Source organism: Pyrenophora tritici-repentis, chromosome 4, assembly GCF_003171515.1.
Source record: "Pyrenophora tritici-repentis strain M4 chromosome 4, whole genome shotgun sequence".
Classification (NCBI taxonomy): domain Eukaryota; kingdom Fungi; phylum Ascomycota; class Dothideomycetes; order Pleosporales; family Pleosporaceae; genus Pyrenophora; species Pyrenophora tritici-repentis.
In genome coordinates, this window is record NC_089393.1 from 902501 (window position 1) to 925349 (window position 22849).

Below are 22849 nucleotides of genomic sequence, written 5' to 3' on the forward strand. Positions count from 1 at the left end.
TACTCGAAGAACGACAACTGTAGACGAATGGTCAATCCCACGAGTCAAGATCGGTTAAATTACGCGAGCGGCAGGAAGCGTAACAGCTCTGGGTCCATCTTCCGAAGAACCCACTCTGTAATTCCTACGAACGTGGGATAGGCACTCTCGGCAACTGCATGCCCGAAGTATAGCCATCACAGCGTGCTCAAACCATGAAGTGGTATTGGGCACCATATTCCCATGCGCTTGCAGACACTCACATTACTCCTGCCTAATGTACGTATGAGTGTTCGAGTTGGGAGGATGAATATTGGATAGCCGCGCCGCGCACCTGCAGCTCTGGTAAATACATCTGCATATCCAAGATTTGACAATGATATGTACCTGTTAAAACCCACATAAAGTCGCGGCAGTTTATTCTTCTCATAAATACTACCATACCGCATCTAAGCTGTCTACACACAACTACGAACTGCTCCCCTTTGTATTGACCTGCAATTTTGCTTCTTGCAACGAAACCAGCAATGAGCAAACCAATCGCCATCATCGGTATTGCCTTTAGGGGTCCTGGCGATGCTCGGGATCCCGAGGCGTTTTACCGTATGCTCGTTGAGGGCCGTAGTGCTCGCACTGAGGTACCCAAGGATCGATACAATGTCGATGCTTTCTATCACCCTGATCCAGAGCGGCTAGGTAGCATTCAACAAAGGTAGTTCTAATACCACTCTTTGTTCAAGCTCTTAGCTGTGCTGACTTCCAACGTGAAAGACACGCACACTTTCTAGACCAAGACTTCAAAGTGTTCGATGCGCCCTTCTTCAGCGTCACACCCAAGGAAGCCAAGGCCATGGACCCCACACACCGCATGCTCCTAGAAGCTGCATACGAAGGCTTCGAAAACGGTATGACATGCCCCTCCCGCCCAGATCAATTGACAAACTGACCTGACCGTTGCAAAAAAGCCGGCTTAAGTTTAGACCGTTTATCGGGAACACAAACATCATGTTACATCGGGACCTTCACAGCTGACTTCCCCAATATGCAAGCCCGTGACAATGAAGGCCCTTCGATATACCGTAAGTCCCGTGCTATTCTCATCCTCAGGTTGGGATGAAGATGAGCTAACTTGTCCTCCTTCCAGACGCAACAGGAATGTCATCATCACTGGCTTCCAACCGATTATCCTGGTTCTACAACCTCAGGGGTCCTTCCCTTACAGTCGACACAGCTTGCTCGTCCAGTCTGACAGCATTCCATCTAGCATGTCAGAGCATCCGAACAGGAGAGGCTGAGATGAGCGTGGTCGGGGGTGCCAATTTGATGTTTGGACCTGATATGTCTATCTTGCTGGGCGCGGCAAAGATTCTCTCGGCAGACGGGAAAAGCAAGATGTGGGATGCGAATGCCAATGGATTTGCTCGTGGGGAAGGGTTTGGTGTCACAATTCTGAAGGTTTGTACTTTTGCGGTTCTGTTGCTATTTTTGTGTGAGGAATTTGACTGACGGGGTGCGAATTGTAGCCTCTAGATGCGGCATTACGCGATGGCGATACTGTTCGAGCAGTCGTGCTGGCCACGGCTACTAATGAGGATGGTCGCACACCTGGCATCTCGCTGCCAAACAGTGAAGCGCAGGCAGAGTTGATTCGGGGGGCATACCGGATGGCTGGCGTGGATCCCGCAGAGACTTCGTACGTCGAGGCACATGGAACGGGAACGCAGGCTGGTAGGTGACAATTAATTGCCCTGCATATGATACAGGCAGACGACCTCTGACCAAAGACGTTCAGGCGATCCACTGGAAGCTAGAGCCATTTTGAAAACTGTCGGGTCAGTCGAGAACCGCAAGTCAGATCTCTACGTCGGATCCGTCAAAACGAACATCGGCCATCTCGAGGGCGCAGCCGGTGTAGCCGGTGTTATCAAAGCTGCGCTTGCCGTTGAGCGAGGTCTGATACCACAGAATCTCTGGTTCGAAAAGCTCAATCCCGATATCCATCTACCAGAAAACGTCAAGGTACCCACCAAACTGACCCCATGGCCACACAACGGACCTCGCCGTGCAAGTATCAACAGCTTTGGTTTCGGAGGTGCAAATGCACACGTCATTCTCGAGGACACGGCATCTTTCCTGGCACGTCATGGTTTGAAAGGTCGACATGCGACGGCACCGCTCCTTCCCAGCTTGGCCACTGTACGCGATGGCTACGTCAGCGACAGTCCTAGCAGCTCTGGAAGCACTGTCGCTGAAGAGCCATCCAGCGGCGAATCCAGCGACACCGCAAGTGATATGTCGAGTGAGGTCCTACGCGACCTTCACCCCACATCAAAGTTGTTCGTCCTGTCTTCCAACGATCAAGAGGGCGTCAAACGCAATGTCGAGCGCCTACAAGATTATCTCGCCTCTAAGGTCTCCAGCGGACCCTCTTTCCTCAGCGACCTGGCATTCACGCTGAGCTCCAAAAGAACCGCGCTGCCATGGAAGTCATACGCAGTTTCCTCGAACCTCAGCGGCCTACGAGAGAAAATATCAAGCCCTGCGCCAGTGGTTCGCTCGTCCACTTCCGTGATACCTAGAGTCGCTTATGTGTTCACAGGCCAGGGTGCACAGTGGCACGCAATGGGTAAAGGTCTCTCTGCGTATGCGACGTTTGCGGAAAGCATGCAGAGATCCGAGGCTTTTCTCAAGTCGTTCGGTTGCCCATGGAGCCTTACTGAGGAGCTCAATCGCACTGAAACTGAATGCAAGCTACGCGAGACCGACTACAGCCAGCCAGCCTGTACCGCCATCCAAGTTGCTCTCGTAGACCTCTTGAGCATCTTTGGTGTGAGCCCTGTCGCTGTTCTTGGCCACTCTAGCGGCGAGGTTGCAGCTGCGTATGCCGCCGGCTTCATTGACCAAGAGGCTGCAGTCAGGATCGCTTGGCTGAGAGGACAAGTCAGCAAGACTGTGTCCAAGAACGGTGGCATGTTGGCTGTATCCGCCAGCGCGGACAGTATACAACATCATCTCGATGGCTTGAAGGACGGCAGGGCAGTCGTGGGTTGCTTCAACTCCACCAAGGCATGCACCATCACTGGAGACGCTTCTGCCATCAGTGAGCTACAAGTAGTGCTGAAAGGCGCGCAGGTAGCATGTACCAGGCTCCCCATGGATGTCGCATACCATTCCTTCCACATGGAGTCAACCCGTGAGAAGTACGAAAGGGCTTTGAAGGACATCCCGCATGGCTCGATGTCCACTATCCCTATGTTCTCCTCCGTGACGGGCACGCTGGTTGCCCCCACGCAGATGAAGCCATCCTACTGGGTCGACAACCTGGTATCTCCTGTAAACTTCGTCGCAGCTGTCCGCTCCCTTCTGAACCACCCCCAGGAGAGCAAAACGCGCAAAGCCTTCGCCAACCTGTTCGTCGAGATCGGCCCCCATTCAGCACTCCGCAGCTATCTCCTAGATATCTTCAGCAGTGAGAACCGTGCCGCAGATTCAACATACACCACCATCCTGCGCCGCAATTTTGATGGTGCTGCTACAGCATTGGAAGCCATGGGCCATCTCTGGACACATGGATGCACAATTGATATGAATAAAGTCAACAACATGTCTCCTGACAGCGCTAACACCCTGATTGATCTTCCTCCATATGCTTGGAACCACAAACCGTACTGGGATGAGTCAGCCCTAAGTCGACAGTACCGGCTCCGCAAAACTCCACGTACAGACCTCATAGGCTATCGCCTCCCCGGAACGCCCGAACACACATGGCGTAACTTTTTGCGGTGCGACGAGAATCCATGGATCCGTGAGCACAAGGTCCAAGGCGATATTCTCTATCCGGGCGCAGGTATGCTGGTCATGGCCATCGAAGCGGCGAATCAACTAGCCCAGGAGATCAGTGCCGATGACATTCATGGCTTCGATTTGCGTGATGTCAGCATCGATACCGCACTTCGTATACCTGATACCGAAAAGGGTATTGAGGTCATGACACAGCTGCATAACCGTCGCACTGGGACACGAGCAGCGCCGTCGGATACACTGTATGAGTTTACGGTTTCTTCGTGGAGTGAAGAGTTGAACTCTTGGACTGCTCATGCCCGCGGTCTCATCTCTGTTACTTTCAAGAGGTTTTCACCGTCTATGAAGAGTGAGCTGGCGTTTAGCAATGAGCGCTACATGTCTTCGCTTGCTGAGGCTAAAAAGGTGTGCCAAAAGCCCGCGCGGAGCTTCCTGTATGACACGGTCGAGGCGATTGGCATGAACTACGGACCAACCTTTCGCAACATGTCTGAGCTATTTGCAGGGCCTAATTCGAGTTATGGAGTTATCAGGGTGCCAGATACCAAGGCAGTTATGCCCAAGGGCTTCGAGTTCACCCATATCGTTCACCCTGCCACTCTTGACTCAGTCCTCCATCTCGTCTTTCCCAGCATCTCTGGCGAAGACCAGGCACTCGATGAAGCAGTTGTTCCTAGGTCGTTTGATCGCATTTTCGTCTCGGCTAGGATACCAAAGACGGCTGGCACGGAGCTACACGGCTGCTCTACGGCGAAGAAGCTGAGCTACACGACATGGACTTCCAACATCACCATGTCGGAGGCGGCGATGACTGAGCCCGTCGTCGTTATGGAGGGCGTCGTACTGGCTTCCGTTGGTGCGACAGAAAATGCATCAAAGCAGCTAGAGACACGCGCATCGTGCTTCGCACAGAACTGGTACTTGGACGCTGACTTGTTGTCTCCATCTCAGATCAAGGAAATCATCTATAAGCGTACGTTGAAGAGCAAGGACGACGAATCGGTGCTTGATCTACTTGAGCTCGTTTGCTTGGTGTACATCTACCGTGTTCTGGACTGGTTCCAGACTGAAGAAGGCAAGGCACATTTGCCGCAGGATGGCTTCTGGAAGTCGTACGTCGAGTGGATGCACGACACCATCAAGCAGTTCCCCCCGCTGCCCGCAGATGTCGAGACCGAGATGCAGGAAGCCCGACAACGCATCATCCTTTCGGAGAGTGGCGATATCACAGTGCAAATGGTGGACCGCATCGGGCAAAACCTATCTCGCATCTTCACACACGAAGTCGAAGCTCTACAATGCATGACTGAGGGCGATCTTCTCTATTCCTTCTACCGTGGAGCTTTTGGTACGAGCTTCAACACAAACGTGGCTGAGTATGTTGGCCTGATTGCTGACAAGCAGCCCGGAGTGCGCATTTTGGAAATCGGCGCAGGAACGGGCGGTACCACATACCATGTCTTGGAGCGCTTGCGTAATCCCGATGGAAGCTCCAAGGCAGCCCAGTATTACTTCACCGACATCTCTCCTGGGTTTCTTGCCAAGGCCGCCGACCGGTTCAACAAGGATGCGTCTATTATGCAGTTCGCCACGCTCAACATTGAAAACTCACCTACTGAACAAGGATTTAGCCCAGAGTCCTTTGACCTCATCGTATGTGCCAACGTCCTGCACGCTACGAAGAGCATCCAGGAGACCCTGGCGCATTGCAAGTTGCTGCTGAAACCCAGTGGCCGTCTCGTCTTATCCGAAGTGACAATCAAACGTATCTTCTCTGGTTTCATTATGGGTCCCTTGCCTGGTTGGTGGTTAGGTGAAGCAGATGGTAGGATGGGAGGTCCGCTCTTGGACGCTGAAGAGTGGAATGTTGCATTGAAGACTGCTGGCTTCTCGGGCGTTGATGTCGATATCCGTGGCGACAGGGACACATCGAAAGAGCCTGTTTCGTTGATCATTTCAACGAAGCCCGAGCAAACAGCACCTAGCCTGCCCTCTTGCCTTGTTGTCGCCACTGGCACCGAAGCTTCGAACAAGCTTGCCCATACGATACAACAGACATTTGCATCTGCTGGCTACGAGATCAGCATCGTTCAGTGGCGTGACATCACCAAGGCGCACGTGGACGGCAAGTACTGCCTCTGCCTTGCCGAATGGGAGGATCCTGTCATCGCGGATCTCACCGACGACAATTGGGGCAGATTGCGCGATGTTGTCCTCTCGTCCGCAGGCGCTCTGTGGATCACTGGTGGTGGTGCCCTTGACACGCCTGATCCTGTGAAGAGTCTGATGGTCGGACTCGCAAGAGCCATTCGCAATGAAGACGCTGGTGTCCGCCTCGCCTGTCTTGACATAGATGCACCCTCAACTGTTGACTTTGAAAAAGCGTCCCAGACCACACTCAAGGTTGCACAAGCACACATCCGCGGCGACGGCACGGAGGGCGAGTTCGCTGCGCGTGGAGAAATGGTATACTTACCCCGCGTCGAACGGACACTGGAAGTTGATGCATCGTTGCGCAAGTACGAGGCCAAGGGTGATCCAGAAATGATCTCGTTCAAGGGCTGCGGGCGTCCCCTCAAACTCACCATCAAGACACCTGGTCTGCTCGACACATTCCGGTGGGAAGAGGATGAGACGTACCACACGCCCCTGCCCGAGGATTGGATCGAGATTGAGGTCAAGGCTGTTGGTCTCAATTTCAAAGACGTGTTGGTTGCGCTCGGTAACTTGGCTGAGAATAAGCTCGGCGTTGATGGCTCGGGTATCATCACTCGTATTGGATCTGCTGTTACGGATTTCAAGATCGGTGACAGGGTAATGACTGCGTCTTGTGACACCTTCGCCACCTACGTCCGATTCCCGGCCAAGGGTGCCATACCCATTCCATCCGGTATGAGTTTCGAGGAAGCCGCATCAATGCCGCTCATCTTCCTCACAGCTTACTACTCCCTGGTCACTGCTGGCGGTATCCTTTCTGGTGAGAAGATCTTGATCCATGCTGCTGCTGGTGGTGTTGGACAAGCTGCGATCATGATCGCGCAAGCCAAAGGTGCTGAGATCTTCGCCACGGTCGGTGCAGATGCCAAGAAACAACTTCTCATAGAGCAATATGGAATCCCCGAAGACCACATCTTCAGCAGTCGTGATACCAGCTTCGTTAAGGGGGTTCTACGTGCTACGGGCGGTCAAGGTGTGGATTTGGTGCTGAACTCGCTGGCTGGTGAGGCATTGCGTCTCTCTTGGACTGACTGTCTCGCCAAGTTCGGTCGATTCTTGGAAATTGGAAAGACTGATCTGTTCGCCAACACTGGTCTTGATATGAAGCCCCTGTTGGACAACAAGAGCTACATCGGTGTCAACCTGCTTGACTTTGAGAACAACCCAACACCTCGGGCCGTAGCGCTGTGGCACGATACGGCGAAGATGATACACGAGGGGGCAATCAAGCCTATCGCACCGCTCCAGATCTTCACCATGGCTGAGGTCGAGAAGGCCTTCCGCCACATGCAGACAGGAAAGCACATGGGTAAGGTGGTTGTCCGCGTTGACGATGAAGACGTTGTCCGTGCCGTACCTCGAATTCCCCGCGTTCGCATCCATCACGATGCTACGTACATAATCGCCGGATTGGGTGGTATCACTCGTGAGATTGCACGCTGGTTGGCAGAAAAGGGCGCAAAATACCTGGTGTTTCTCTCTCGATCAGCAGCCAGTGGCACAGAAAACAAAGCCTTCGCCTCACAACTGCAGAAGACGTATGATGTCACGCCACTGGCATACGACTGCAATATTGGCGACAAAGCTGCTCTGCAAGCAGTCCTTGACGACTTGAAGGCCAAGAGTGTACCACCCATCAAGGGGTGTGCGACTGGTGCCATGGTCCTACACGACACACTCTTCGACAAGATGACCGCCGACCACGTGCGCACAACGGTCGGCCCCAAGGTCCACGGCACCTTGAACCTGCACGAGCTTCTGCCACCTGACATGGATTTCTTCGTCATGCTCTCGTCGCTAGCCGGTGTCATGGGCCATCGCGGACAGGGCAACTACGGGTGCGGTAACAACTTCCAAGACGAGTTTGCTTCATTCCGACGCGGTCAGGGTCTGCCCGCGCTGACCATCGACATTGGTTATCTCTTGTCGGTTGGGTTTGTGGCTGAACACGACGAGTATGTCGACCACGTCAAGGCTATGGGTCTCAAGGTTATGCATACGTCGGACCTGCATGGTCTGCTCGCAACCGCCATCGAAGGCCCCTCGCACCACCCAGGCCAAGTCATGTGCGGTTTGCCCTTCAACGAGCACGATGATAACTGGTATTGGATGGCTGATGCTCGATTTGCTGCCCTACGCAACCTCGCTGCCGGATCTTCGGCTAATGCCGGGCAGGCCATCTCACTGCGCGAAGAGTTGACAAGATGTGGAAGTGTCAGCGAAGAGGCCGTGCAGCTCATTACAGCAGCCATTGTGCAGCGACTTGCGAGCCTGATGATGACGCCTGAAGCTGATATCGATGCTGGCAGGCCGCTGAGCGCCTATGGTGTTGATAGTCTGGTGGCTGTCGAGGTGAGGAATTGGATTGCTCGCGAGATGGCAGTCGAGTGCTCCGTGTTTGATGTCATGCAAAATGTCCCAATGACGCAGCTGGCGCAGAACTTGGCGGAAAAGAGTAAGCTACTTCTTGGACAGGCTTGAGGACATGTGCTGTTGGGTGTGTGAGTATTTGTTGTGGAAGGAATTTTTATGTTAGTCATTTGCATAATCAACTGTTGTATCATAGATTCGGCTGTAGGATTTTTCTGAGAGCTGAACGTTGCAAAGTCTTTCCATTGTGTATGATTTGGAATCACGGTTGAAGAGAGGAAAGCGTGTTATCATAATGGTGTGCTAAGAAGATGAAAGCCCAAGTCGGAGTATGAAGCCTGCGCGTGATCCGGTGTAGATGTTGGCTTTTCTATCGGAACGGTGCTATTTGTATGGATGCTAAGGTTGACGTAGAGCGAAAGAGTTGGTAGTAGCTGGCAATGAAAAAGTCAATTGGGAACCAGATAGAGATGAGTGGGCTCGTGTTATCTGTATGTATCCGCTTCCGTCGCTCGATATTGAAAGAAACCCGATTTTCTTACTACCATACTGGAGAGAGTATACACAATTACCGAGAGCGAGTAATACGCGATACTAGCCTCGTATGAGACAATGTCACAACTCTAGAATGCGAAGAGGCTATGCATAGCACAAAAACACGACATCTGCTCGTATATGAGAAAAGCTTGCTTCTCAACAAATGCATAACGTATCAGACGCTGCTCCAACAAGCGACGGATAAGGAGAGGATCCACCGAAGAAGAGCAACCATGTATGTGTATACTGGCTCATTGCTTGTAGTCTACTTACATACGTCAGCCTGTTTCGTGAAACGTACAGTATATTATGCATATCGGAGACTTGTATAGGTAGGCTCACAGTCCCGCATATGCGTTGTAGTAGGGCTGTACCTTGCCGATGACATCACTGTTTAATACCTCTCCAGACTCGGTTTCGACTAGAGATCACAGGATAACAACTTGTATAATCTCTAACGCGGGGTAACACTTTGTAAGTGTATTTCAGGTTCTCATGAGGGGTCGATGACGTTCAGTGTACCACAATGAGCCAGTAGGAGAGCGAGTGCCATCAACAAGAAGCCTGGAAAGTAAGAGCATCGTGGATACCCTCTACCTGAACAAATTTCACATGCTTGGAAAATCATGCATTGCAACGCCGTTGCGGTCTTGGCTCAAATCCACCAGCCGAGGCCCATGCCACAGATATATCGGGGTGGAAGTTGGGATAACCTGGGATGGTGTCGTTTCGTTTCAACCGAAGCCATTGTTTCGACAGCGGCGCGTTCCGCTGCAGCAAGTAGATGGACATGTCAGAAGTTTGATAAGAGGGGAGATGTCGGTATCAACGTTTGATGCAGGTGATGGATAGTGAGCCAGACTGGCGGACATGATGTGCCGCGATGTGGGGGTTGGAAGGTGTAAAAGCAAGAGAGGGACGTTTCAAGAAGACTACGCGGCTGGGTGGAAAAGCGCAGCCGCATAGGGCTGGCTATAGGTGAGATCCAATCAGAGAGCTGAGACGACGGAAATATTGTATTGGAGGATGGAAGTGCTTTCCACATGCCTTCCACACTTGCACATTCCGTGTCATTCTTGTTTTGGCAGGTGCAGGTGAGCGGGGGGTACCTGGGCAACCCTGACGGGCTCGCACCATAGCTGCTTGTCCTGTAAGCAACACGTCGTGGTAATCACGCCTTACGAGCTCAGCTCAGGCGATGGTGCACAATCCACACGTGCTCGTTATACCACAGCCGGCATTATTTGCTTTCTATTTTCTGCGCGTCTAAAATCGCCTACCCGCTTCTTCTGCAATATTGCCTCATTTACTTCCCGGCAGATGACAAGCTTTATCGACAGACGGCCAGAGAGCCCCGGCGTCGAAGCGAGGGAAAAGAGAACGACAGACGATCTAAGAATAATTGGCCGATCGACCTCATTTCCGAGTGAGGATCTGACAGAAGTTCGTCAAGAGTCGAGAACATGGTGAGGCACTACGTTATGGCGAGGCGACGAGGATGAAGCGGGGCGCTCATCTACAGCCGACTGCGACGCTGCGAAGCAAAGCAGCAAGTTGAAACATAACAGAGGATTGAAGCACTGTGCTATACTTAGCCTGTCCATGTACTGGGAGCATGGCAGTTCAGAGGGTGAGACGGATGACCTGACATTTAACTCCGACGACGTGGTGTGGCTGTGTATGTATTATGCGGAAAGACCCTTGACAGCAACGAGGCCGTGTCTCAAGCGCGCATGGCAGGCCCCGTCGCTGGCCTCAGGCACTGTGGAAGTACAAGGGGCTAGACGGTTAGCTGAGAGCTGAGCGTCTGATGATGATCAGAAAGAGACGTCGGGACCCCTAATAGCATCCAGCCAACGAGGCTAGAGGATGTGGCACAGTGGCGCCCGTTCGGCGGACCGTTGGATGTGCACAAAAACAAATTTCACAAAAGGCCGGCCATGGCAAGTCGACTAGAAGATCGAACATGAGCCTTGAGCCATAGTCGGCATGCGCATTGCCCGGCGGCGATGAAGTCAGTTTGGGCGAAGCAGCGCTCTACCGAGTCCTTTTTGTCGTCGTTGTGCAAGGTGCGAGGCGGCAGAGACGTCGCACCATGCCGACGCTTAGACGTAGCCGGCCAGGACTTGATTCGCCGCCCACCGCTTTCCATATGCTATGTATGTACACACCTACTTTTACGCCTATCGACAACGACTCCGCAATCACGAGTGACATAGACAATGGATAACGGGGCCCCCCAACACGAGCTGCTGTTTCCCGTGGAACAGTAATCCCGTAATCCCGTATCTCCCCTTTCTTCCCTTGTCGCGCCGGCCACTGAGCTGGCAGTGGCGGCGGGCGGATCCACTCGAAAAGAGCGTCCATTCTCGTCTCGGCCGCCAGCAGCATCGCATGCGCTGACTCTCGGCGCGGTTGTGCATGCTCACCGACACGCGCATCTGCCAGGTACCCGCTCTTGACGATGACCTAGCAAGGAGGATCTACGCCAGCCTGCTGTCTATTTTGGCCAAGCGCCTTGAAACACACAAATCACTGGGGGGCCATCGGCAAACAGAGAGACGTACTCACGAATGCAGGCGAGGGCCGCCCCAGCGCCTACAATGGCGAGCACAAACATGACAAAGCGGCACAAAAGAGACCAACCCTCATGGCCTTTGTTCGGCGGCTCTGCTGTGAGCGCTTCCCTGTCTGCAGACAATGACAGCGTCGGCACTCTCCTCTCAGCGCACGCAGCCTGCTACCGCCGTATTCACCAGCGGCTGGCACGCCGAGACCTGGCTGTCTACTCCTCCTCAGTGGATAGCTTCATGCATCCCCCTGAAAGCCCCTCCGGTCTAGCTGCGCCGCTGACTGGCCCCGGCTGCCGGTTGTTCCTGAACGAAATTAACCCCCGCCAGGGGTCGACCAACTGGGACCAGTCCGTGCTGCCATTGCGTCCATGGCCCGCGTCCTGCCACTGTCAGCCTGAGCATTCATATAACGCCTCCCATCCGCCCACTGTCATTTTTTTCTTCACCGCAAGGCAACTTTCCTTCCCACACTCGCTTCCAATTGTCTTCGGACAACCACGTTCATTGTACAAACTCCAGTCACTCTTTCCTGGACTTGTCAACGTAATTGCTTCGAACCGACTCCGGATTTTTTCGCCACACCACACATTCAACGTTTAAAGAGCAAGGACATTTTAATACACCATGATGAAGCTTACTGTTGCCTTTTTGGCCGCTCTCGCTGCCGCGGATGCCGCCGAGGCCCGCAACCACCGCATGGCTCGCCGCCAATACGGAGGCTACGGTTCAGGCTACGGCGCTGAGCTCCCCTCTTCCTCTTCCGCCCCCGGTACTTCACCTACCCCCACCCCCGACCTCCCTGCCGGTGCAGTCTCTACACCCCCCGCTGGTGGCTACGGAGGTGGATACGGTGGTGACATGCCCTCTTCCTCTTCCGCCCCTGGCACTTCACCCACACCTACCCCCGACATCCCTGCCGGTGAAGTCTCTACTCCTCCAGCTGGCGGATACGGAGGTGGCTACGGTGGTGACAAGCCGCCCAGCAGCTCTTCCGCCCCCGGTACTTCGCCGACACCCACTCCCGACATCCCTGCCGGTGCTGTATCTACACCTCCCGCTGGCGCCGTCTCTACTCCCCCAGCTGGTGGATATGGTGGCGGATACGGCGGTGACGTTCCTGGTGTCAGCATGAGCTCCGCTGTCCCCTCCGGCGCTGTCTCTTCTCCTCCTGCTGGTGGATACGGCGGTGGCTACGGCTCGCCCTCGCCCTCATCCAGCCCATCTCCCTCCACTCCCGCTGGTGCCGTTTCCACTCCTCCAGCTGGCGGATATGGTGGCGGATACGGCGGTAACGTCCCTGGTGTCAGCATGAGCTCCGTTGTTCCTTCTGGAGCTTCATCTACTCCCGCTATTCCCGCTGCCACCACCTCCACCCCCGCTGGTGCTGTCTCCACTTCTTCAGCTGGCGGATACGGTGGCGGATACGGCGGTAACGTCCCTGGTGTCAGCATGAGCTCCGTTGTTCCTTCCGGAGCTTCCTCTGGCAGCCCGTCTGCCTCCACTCCCGCTGGCGCTGTCTCCACTCCTCCAGCTGGCGGATATGGTGGCGGATACGGCGGTAACGTCCCTGGTGTCAGCATGAGCTCCGTTGTTCCTTCCGGAGCTTCGTCCACTCCCGCTATTCCCGCTGCCACCACCTCCACCCCTGCTGGTGGTAACGGCGGCTACGGCAGCCCCTCCAGCACCCCCGGCAAGCCTGTTACCCCCGACGCCGCTACCTCTACTGGCATGTCCGGCACTGGCTACGCTCCCAAGCCCACTGGAACTGGCTCTTACCCCGGTTCTTCCACCCCAGTCAGCGACATGGTCACCAGCACCATCTACAGCACCCAGATCTTCACTGTTTCTGCTTGCCCTCCCAGTGTCACTAACTGCCCGGCTCAAGCCACTTCCATGATCACCAGCGTTGTTCCCGTTGGCACCACCGTCTGCACCGCCGAGACTGGCAAGCCCACCACTACCCCTGGTGTCGTCACTGAGTCAGTCCCCGTCAGTGAGATCGTCAAGACCAGCACTCAGACTCTCACCTACACCGTTGGTATTGGCTCCACTGCTCACCCAGTGACCACCGAGATCACGTCCACTCAGACCTCGACCCAGTACTCCACTGTAGTTGTCACCATGAGCAAGCCCAAGCCCACTGGCTCTGTCCCCAACCAGACCACTGGCGGAAGCGGCTACCCCACTGGCCCTGCTGGCGAGCACCCTCCCAGCCCAGATGTCACCAGCACCATCAAGTCTACCTCGACCTCCACCAAGTTCGTCACCGTCAAGCCTACCCCCACCGGTCCTTCAGGCAGCTACCCCCCTGGTCCCCCAGCTGGCGAGAAGGGACATCCATCTCCTTCTTCCCCAGCCGGCAGCTACCCTCCTGGTCCCCCAGCTGGCGAGCAGGGACACCCAACTCCCTCTTCCCCAGCCGGCAGCTACCCTCCTGGTCCCCCAGCTGGCGAGCAGGGACACCCAACTCCCTCTTCCCCGGCCGGCAGCTACCCTCCTGGCCCCCCAGCTGGCGAGCAGGGACACCCAACTCCTTCTTCCCCGGCCGGCAGCTACCCTCCTGGTCCTCCTGCCAATGAGCAGGGCCACCCCCCTGCTGGTGAGGAGTGCCCTCCTCCTACCACTGTCACCGTCACCTCCAAGGAGACTGTCTACGTCACTGTCGGTGTCCCCACTGCTACCAACTCCGCCGGCACTCCCGTCACCCCTGAGGCTGCTGTCAGCACTGCTTCCCCTACTCCTGCTGTCCCCACTGGCATGTACCCCGTCCCCGGTAACGGCACCATGAGCCACCCCGGCGCCACTGGCTTCAAGACCTCCACCAAGCCTTCCCTGCCCGTCAGCACTGGCACTTCTTCTCTCCCCACCTTCAGCGTAGTCACCCCCGGCGCTGCCTCTTCCACCCCTGCTGTCCCCGCTGCTTCGACCTCTGCTCCTGCTAACGGTGGTGGATACGGCTCTCCATCCTCCTCCTCCACCCCCGCTGTCCCCGCTGCTTCTGCCTCTACCCCCGCTAACGGCGGTGGATACGGTGGTGGATACGGCGCCGCTACCCCTGCTGCCGCTACCTCCAGCAAGCCTGCCACCACCGGCACCCCATCCAACGGTGGCGGTTACGGCTCTGGTTACGGTTCCGGCTATGGCCGTAAGTAAGCGTTCGGCTTCGTCGCCTGTAGATGAACTTTGCGCTTTTCCTATGTGCTGCTGGTAGGATCGCTTGATCCACTTTCTTGCGAGTTGTCTGTCTCCTGTCTCAAGGTCTCCTTGAGCAGCATAGTGACAGAGCGTTGGTTGTGGTTTTCCTTTGTGGTGGAATTACAAACGATAAAACTGAAAAATTCGGGTTCTTCAGACAGTTTCTGGTCATGTACATTCGACAATTATTATTGACCGTCTATTTACCCAACCACCACCTTATTTTTACGCTCTACAAACGTGTTGTTCGGACCACTCTTGTGTGGCAGACGCTGACGAGGCTTCGCTATGTCTCATGACTGTAACTACCCATTTTGTTCCCTCTAGACTCTTTTTCCTTTGTACATGTTTTGGGTCTGCTTCGAGATAGTTAAGATCGAGCACTGGGCGTTTTTGTTTTATTGTATCTATCCGTCTGTAGCATTTTGCGAATTCCATTCTGTCTGAAATATTCTCGTGTTTGTTCGTATCCTGGTGACTTGATCGTGATGTCCCGCTGCCACTGTCGTCGATCACAGTTCTCTTCCACGCAAGCCTTTAATCTTCTTCACCTCCCTGCCGCATAACCATGTGAGCAAGGGTCACACCGGGCTTCTACTTTGGGCTACGCTGCCGTGTATCTCCAGATAGTCAAGTACATTACGTCAAATCGTACGTTCTTCACTCCCGATCTTCTCTACTATTGAAACACATGCTATCATCCAAAAACTGTCTACCATCTTACATTCTAGAGAAACATAGTATTATATAGGTAGATGTGTGAACTATCAGTCATGACCGCCTGGGGGCTTGGGTTGTATAGCATTTTGCTATCGATATTCATCTCTCGCGCTTTGTTATACCATACATTACCGTATCGACGCACTCCGTCACCTGTAAGACCGACGTAGCTGCAGCACCACTGACTTTTGATCGGTACTTGACCAAGTCAGCAGCAGCAGCCATACTACACCTGCCTTCATTCCTTCCCTACACAATCCCCGGCCCTACAACCGTAGACAACCCAGACACCATACTTAGAAAGACCTTCAACGCACTCATCTCCCCACGCAAGCTCTCATGCTCTCGGTCTTTCTCCCGCCCCTCTTCTCCGAGAAAACAGCCGCGCTTCTCCCCGGTACCTGCATAATGCACGTAATACCTCCGTTGCACAACATGACCACCAAAACACATCCACACCCGCCTTACTTACTCAGCCGCCACAGACTAGTCCTAACCTGTGATGCACCCGATATTCGCCACCACATATATGGTAGCCACGCACGCAAGCGACGCAACCTAACAATAAAACACCTCACGGCTCACGCACACGCCGCATACGCACGTTCCGTTCATCTTCGCATTTGCGTCGCAAGCGACTTGCCTGCTCCTCCATCGCCTTGCGTTGCCCTGCCGCGTTCTGCCGTGCTCTGCCTTTTCTCGCCCAGGCTCGGCCCCATGCCTCCGACCAACGAACAGAGACCCGAGTTGGGTAGGTGGTAGTTTAGTCACCACAACACTCGCGCCGTCAGCGTCAAAACGTCGCAAGTGCAACTGATTTTCAGGATGTGCGCGCTAATCTGCATGTCAATCTGTCAATCTGCTGATCTGCTCATTTGGATTGATCAGATGGGATCGACGTGCGCTTGCGTTTACGCCTTGTTAAGGAAGGTTTTAGAGTGTTGGGTTTTGTTGATCTGCCACATCAGCAATGGTGTCAGCAGTAGGTAAGTAAGACTAAGGTAAGTAAGATAAGCTACCCAGGTACAAGATGCCAGCAAATCGGTCGTTTACGCACGCCGGGGCAACTAATCTCCCCGTGGGCGGTTTGCACATCTTTTACCGTATCTAGAGGGTAGGGGGTGGACCCTGGGGGTGAACCTAGGTGGATGGGTGGGTGTTCGTGATGGTGAAATGAGGATGCCCGTCTGTTTTTTGTGGCGTTGAGTTACTTTTTTGGGGGAAAGACTGGAAGGTTGACGCGTGGTAAGAGTGGGAGGGTGATGGCTCCCTTCCTCCTTCCCTCGCGCTCTGCTTCCTCAGACTGTTCAATTTCAATCCCGACAGCTGGAGCACGTGACACGCACTCGTTTCCGTTCCCAGCATAAAAAATCACCAACAACCAATTGCGGCTCCTCAACCACGAATCAATCCCCGCGAACACCTCAGAATATTGAGCGTTGAGAACGAGCCCGGACCGACCTCGCGCGCGAGGGGCTAGACCCGGGACCCCGTATACGGAGATTTCCTCTGTCGTGCCCTACCCGTGGAAAGGGAATTGATTCATCGTTCATTTTCTTTCCGGGTCAGGGTCAGAGGCTGAGGGGGTTTGCGCTTGTAGTTTCTTTTTCGAGCTGGGCAGGGTAGGAGAAGGGGATGAGGAGTGCGCGCATAAGTACGCAATGGTCTGGTTGCTGTAATACACTTGCATGATTGCGTGCACAGGGTGAACGACGGGAAAGGCAGATAAGAGTGCTTTCTTCACGTCCGCTTAAGCGTGGGCATGAGCTTGAGCTTGAGCTTAAGGGATGGGCGTCGTTGTGCCGATCAGAGGGTACACAGGACCCTGGTGCAGGTACCTATCATGGACTTGTTGAGTTAAGATTGAGGCTGAGTGTCTAGACCGCACACATGCACATACAGCGGACCGTCTTGATACCGCATCGTCTTGCCGTGCTGAGTGCTTGGAAGGTCTTGGACAGGCTTGGTGTAAGATATTAGACGTCTCTTGGGAGGGAGTTGGTGGCGATACTTGCTGACTGGTATAATGATATCGATAATTCTGTTCTTCGGGGCAGGCTGGGATGCTCCATGTATTGGCTAGGTATATTGGAGAGATGATAGTGCTGGGAAGCCTGTGTTGTGTTTGTGATTGAATGACTGCTATCAGGTAAGCAGAGAGATGAAGAAAGCTCTCCGTGTTCTTGAATGTGTAAAGTTTATATGTGCATGGTGCAGGCAGCGAACTTCCGAGAGCGTAGGCTTCTGGTAGGTATACTAATATGCTGATGGCTTATTGTCATGGATTGTCACGGTGGGTGGCACGCGGTTATGTGGCTTACAGAATGATACTGGTATCAACGAGCTGAAATTGAATATTGTAAAAACACACAACACGCCGTCAAGTCCGCCTCCCTATGGCTTGCGCCTGCTATCACCGGGTATCAATGTACTAAACACCAAATAACATGTTTTATAACGTGTCCGTGCGCGTGATGCGCGGATTCGCGTGATGCGCGGGGAACACCAAAACACGTCAAACCCCTTCACCTTCAACACACGTTAACTCCACCAATATGGACCCAATTCAAGCTGCGATTGAAGATATTGAAAATCTAGAGCCAGGAGAACAGTTCTCGTATACTAAAATTGCTGCTAAGCATGGTGTTGTGAGATCTACGTTGACCCGAAGGCACCAGGGCCAGACAAGCTCAGAAAGAGACAAGAACTTCAACCAGCAGAAACTCAACCCACAACAAGAGCTAGAGCTTGTGAGATATATCGAAAAGCTCACAAAGCGAGGCATTCCTCCTACACGAGAGATGATCAGGAATTTCTCATCAGAAGTAGCCCATCAGCAGCTCAGCGAGAGCTGGGTTACTCGCTTCATCAACCGACACGAGATCCATCTCATCTCAAAGTGGACCAGCGCCATGGATCGTACGCGCCACCTGGCTGATTCTGAGTCAAAGTATAGACTCTACTTCGAGCTGCTGCATCGAAAGATCACCGAATATCACCTAGAGGCTCGAGATATATACAATATGGATGAGAAGGGCTTCTTAATTGGCTTGATAGGCAGAAGTAAGAGGATATTCAGCAGGCGTCAATGGGAGAAGAAGGAGGTTCGAGCATCTCTCCAGGATGGATCACGCGAGTTTCTGACAGTCCTGGCCTGCTGCTGCGCTGATGGGAGCTCGCTGCCTCCAGCCCTTATCTACGCAGCTAAAAATGGAGCTATACGATCGAGTTAGGTAGAAGATATCAAGGCAGGAGAACATGAGGTCTTTGTCTCATCATCTCCAACAGGCTGGTCAAATGATAACGTAGGCCTAGCTTGGCTGGAGCAGGTGTTTGATCGCTCTACAAAGCAACGATCAGGTAGATGGAGATTGCTCATCCTTGATGGCCATGGATCTCACCTCACGATGGAGTTTATTAAGTACTGCGATCGCCATAGGATCCTCCTCATGATCCTTCCTCCCCATTCGACCCATACGCTCCAGCCGCTAGATGTAGTGCTGTTCAAGCCACTCTCTCAAGCCTACTCTAACGAGCTCACTAACCATCTCCATAAGGCTCAAGGCCTTATTCCAATCAAGAAAGGGGACTTCTTCCCGCTCTTCTGGAGCGCCTGGATATCCTCCTTCACAGAGAGCCTCATATTGAAGGCCTTCGAAGCCACTGGGATCTGGCCGATGGATGCCAACGTTATCCTTCGTAGATTTGCTAGCACGCCAGAAGCTGAGAGAAGCTCATCGTCAGGGCTCTCTGATCATGACTGGAGAAAGCTCGATCGGCTAGTACGAGCTGCTGTTAATGATAGCCATCAGTATGAGGCAAGAAAGCTGCGCTCAAGCGTTCACCATCTCTCTGTGCAGTATGAGCTTTTAAAGCATGAGAACGAGGGCTTAAAGGAGGCTCTTCAACATAAAAAGAAGCACAGGAAGAAGGGCAAAGCTCTTGACCTTCAACAGCGCCAGGAGTATCACGGTGGCTCTGTCTTCTGGTCTCCTCGCAAGCTGCGTGAGGCTCGAGCTAGAGAAGCAGTACGGGAGCGAGATGAGACGGAGGAGAAACTCCAAAAAGCACGGTCCAAGAAGCAGCGCGAGGAGGCTCGACTGCAGCGTCAAGATGAGCTCGAGGAGAGGCGTGTGGAGAGGCAGAGACTCAAGGAGATGAGGGAGCTTGAGCGAGCTGAGAAAGCAGCTGAACGCGCGCGCCAGAAGGAGGAGAGAGACGCTGCTAAAGCTATACAACTACCCCAAAAGGGAAAGAGGAGAGCTTCAGCAGCTACCTCATCGAACAACAAGCGTCAAAAACGCGTTGAGGCTGCTCGCGCTGGTGCTCAAGTTCAAGAAGAGCCTCCAGCTCCTCCATCAAAGCTCACATCACGTGGCCGCAACGTCAACCTCCCATCAAAATATAGATAGTACAAGTTGATCGCAAGCATCTAATTACTCCCCCTCTATAAATTCGTATAATAACAGCTTATATACGTGGCTTAATAGCTTCATTTTTGAAGTAGTGGATATGGTGTTCCCCGCGCATCACGCGAATCCGCGCATCACGCGCACGGACACGTTAAGCGAGTCGTCAATACAAGCGAGTCGTCAGCCCCACCAACTTCAATCACCTACTCTATCTTAACACGCAATGCCTCCACGCCGCGCTCCTCAAGTATCTTCAAACGAAGCTGATATCCAGCTTGCTATTAGCTCTATTAAAGCAGGGCAGATTCAGTCTGAAAGCAGCGCTGCTTCAATCTATAGTGTCCCTCGTATGACAATGCGCGACCGACGCGCTGGTCGACCTGCCCGACGCGATTGCCAGCCCAACTCAAAGAAGCTTACTAAGAGAGAAGAGGAGGTGATTATTAGCTATATACTTCACCTAGATTAGCGTGGATTTCCGCCTACCTACGCAGCTGTACGGGATATGGCTGATAAGCTGCTGGCTGCGCGCGGCGCTGGCCAGGTCGGCGTCCACTGGCCGCGCAACTTTGTTCAGCGTACAGACAGTCTTAAGACGTGTTTTAACCGAGCGTACGATAGGCAGAGAGCTCTCTGTGAGAATCTAGCCCTTATCCGAAGCTGGTTTGAGCTTATAGAGGAGACAAAGGCGAAGTACGGCATCTGCAATAAGGACGTCTACAACTTTAATAAAGCTAGCTTTATAATAGGCAAGATTACAACTCAGCTTGTTGTAACAGCGTTAGAAGGGAGAGGCAGGCCAAAGGCTATCTAGCCAGGCAATCGTAAGTGGGTAACGTTGATCGCTGCGATCAACGCAGCCGGCTGGTCAGTCCCACCGTTCCTCATCTTCGCTGGCCAGTACCACCTATTAGCCTGGTACGAGGAAGCTAAGATCCCACGCGACTAGGCGATCGCAGTCAGCGACAATGGCTAGACGAATAATAAGCTTGGAGTTAAGTGGTTAAAGCACTTCAACGCTCACACGCAGGCTCGTAGTATAGGCGCGCGTCGCCTGCTTATTATTGATGGCCATAAGAGCCACTAATCTCTAGAGTTCTAGGAGCTCTGCAAGGAGAACAATATCCATACGCTCTGTATGCCTCCTCACTTATCTCACCTACTCCAGCCACTTAATGTTGGCTGCTTCTCGCCATTGAAGCGCGCGTACAGCCGTGAGGTGGAGAGCCTCATGCGCAACCACATCAACCACATCACTAAGCTAGAGTTTCTGCTAGCATTCAAGATAGCGTTTAACAGAGCATTCACACCAGCCAACATCTGCTCAGCATTCCGCGGCTCAGGCCTTTTTCCTCTACAACTAGAGGCTGTTCTATCAAAGCTAGATATACAGCTGCGTACACCTACTCCTCCAGCAGCTCTGCCAGAGGCTCCCTGGGTAGCTCAAACGCCGAGCAACGCGCGTGAGCTTGAGGCTCAGTCAAGCCTTATACGTGAGCGCGTGCGCCAGCACAAGAGCTCATCACCAGCATTAATTATTGAGGCGATTGACCAGCTAAAGAAGGGCGCTAAGGTAATGATGCTCTCTGCTAAGCTGATGCGCGATCGGATCTCCAGTCTTGAGAGAGCCAACAGCGCAGCCTCAGCGCGTAGGCGGCGCTCTAAAAGGCGTATACAGAAGCATGGAGTACTCACAAAGGGAGCTGGAGAGGATATACTGGCTCAAAATGAGGCTAACCAGCAGATTGCTCATAAAGAGCGTTAAGGAGGAGCGCGATCAGGCCTCAGCCAGCGGGCTCAAAGGCGCTGCACTAGGTGCAAGGAGACTGGGCACAACTCGCGCACATGCAAGACTGATACTATTGATATAGAGTAATCTACTGTATCAATATCTAGCAATAATATTATCGCGTTGTTGAGATGCGTCGCTTTAAAGTTGTAAAAGTTGGTGGGGCTGACGACTCGCTTGTATTGACGACTCGCTTATAAAACATGTTATAATTTCCCCCAAATAGATTGAACGAGATTGAAGACTGTCAAGACTTAGTAGTAATTGTCATAATCGTAGCCACCCCTCCTCAGACCCCCATATCCCCGCTGCCGGACCCAGGGTTGGTGATATGTTGAATAGTCTCTGTGACCAGACAAGCCCAATTGACCAGCAACATTGACATATCCATCTTCATTCCTCCGTAAACCCTTTGTAACTAGATCGCCCAGATTGCCTTCCAACCCAGTATCTGCTTCCCACTTGGCACGACAGTACGGACATGTTCCTTTGCCGCTCGATGCCGCCATCCAGTTCTGCATACAGGCCTTGTGTATATTGTTTCCGCAGCTGGCCTTGCAGTAGACGGTATCTTCCTTACTACCAAGCTCGTCGTAGCAGATGGGGCATTCGCCCTCGATGGACTTCCGGTTTCCATCTTCTCCTGCCTTCTCCGTGCCGTCCTTTCCGTCTGTCTCAACACCTGGGATAGGTGGCGCGTTCTTGATAACCTCGCGCAGCTCGGAGCTGAGGAGTGCTAGCTGGTAGGCGATATTCTCCCGCGCCTTTAGCACGCGCAATATGACATAAACAATGTGCTTGCACTGATTGCCCTTCCTCGCATGTGGGCAGTCGCAACTTGGCACAAGACCAATTGAGACGGTATAGACGTTGCCGGTCGAGCCGGCTATGATGACCTTCTCCTCAGGCACGGTATCGCTTCCGCATCGTTCGCGCGAGAGTACCGTGAGACGCTGGGTGAACGCTCTTTCCCTTACAGCCAAGTAGCTCTCCGTCGCGCGCTTGCGAAACACTCTAGTTCGTTTCTCTTCGACGGGTGCGTCAGTGTCGCGCTTGCCCCTCTTTTTGGGTGGAGCCCTTTGAGGAGAGGGAGAATCTCCAGTGAGATCAATTACCTCAGGGTTGCTCTTGCGCTTCTTAGAACTCCTTGGTGGGGTTTGGGGTCGCTGGGTCGCATCGTAATCGCCGTCTTCGTCTATATGGGCTCTGCGCTTGCCGCTCGCTCGTTTGGGTGGATAGCGCAACTCGGGATCCAT

The 22849-nt window shown here is 53.5% G+C and overlaps 6 protein-coding genes across 6 annotated transcripts; 5 read left to right on the forward strand and 1 right to left on the reverse strand.

The window, feature by feature from the left end:
* Positions 1-506: 506 nt before the first annotated feature.
* Positions 507-8478, forward strand: PtrM4_091100 (Polyketide synthase module protein; the record flags this gene model as incomplete). Its single annotated transcript, XM_066106944.1, has 6 exons — positions 507-691; positions 751-884; positions 1029-1058; positions 1124-1434; positions 1503-1707; positions 1772-8478. The coding sequence occupies 6 exons, from the start codon at positions 507-509 to the stop codon at positions 8476-8478; spliced, it is 7572 nt and encodes a 2523-aa protein (XP_065962612.1).
* Positions 8479-12101: 3623 nt separating this feature from the next.
* On the forward strand, positions 12102-14653 carry PtrM4_091110 (RTX toxins and related Ca2+-binding protein; the record flags this gene model as incomplete). Its single annotated transcript, XM_066106945.1, has 4 exons — positions 12102-12663; positions 12739-14083; positions 14201-14511; positions 14628-14653. 4 exons carry the CDS (start codon positions 12102-12104, stop codon positions 14651-14653), a joined length of 2244 nt encoding a protein of 747 aa, XP_065962613.1.
* A 3294-nt stretch (positions 14654-17947) lies between these two features.
* Positions 17948-18625, forward strand: PtrM4_091120 (uncharacterized protein; the record flags this gene model as incomplete). The annotated part of the gene is made up of 1 exon (XM_066106946.1): positions 17948-18625. One exon carries the CDS (start codon positions 17948-17950, stop codon positions 18623-18625), a length of 678 nt encoding a protein of 225 aa, XP_065962614.1.
* Positions 18626-18799: 174 nt separating this feature from the next.
* On the forward strand, positions 18800-19804 carry PtrM4_091130 (uncharacterized protein; the record flags this gene model as incomplete). Its single annotated transcript, XM_066106947.1, has 1 exon — positions 18800-19804. One exon carries the CDS (start codon positions 18800-18802, stop codon positions 19802-19804), a length of 1005 nt encoding a protein of 334 aa, XP_065962615.1.
* Positions 19805-20942: 1138 nt separating this feature from the next.
* Positions 20943-21569, forward strand: PtrM4_091140 (uncharacterized protein; the record flags this gene model as incomplete). The annotated part of the gene is made up of 1 exon (XM_066106948.1): positions 20943-21569. One exon carries the CDS (start codon positions 20943-20945, stop codon positions 21567-21569), a length of 627 nt encoding a protein of 208 aa, XP_065962616.1.
* A 278-nt stretch (positions 21570-21847) lies between these two features.
* PtrM4_091150 (RING Zn-finger protein) lies at positions 21848-22849 on the reverse strand (the record flags this gene model as incomplete). Its single annotated transcript, XM_001934440.2, has 1 exon — positions 21848-22849. One exon carries the CDS (start codon positions 22847-22849, stop codon positions 21848-21850), a length of 1002 nt encoding a protein of 333 aa, XP_001934475.2.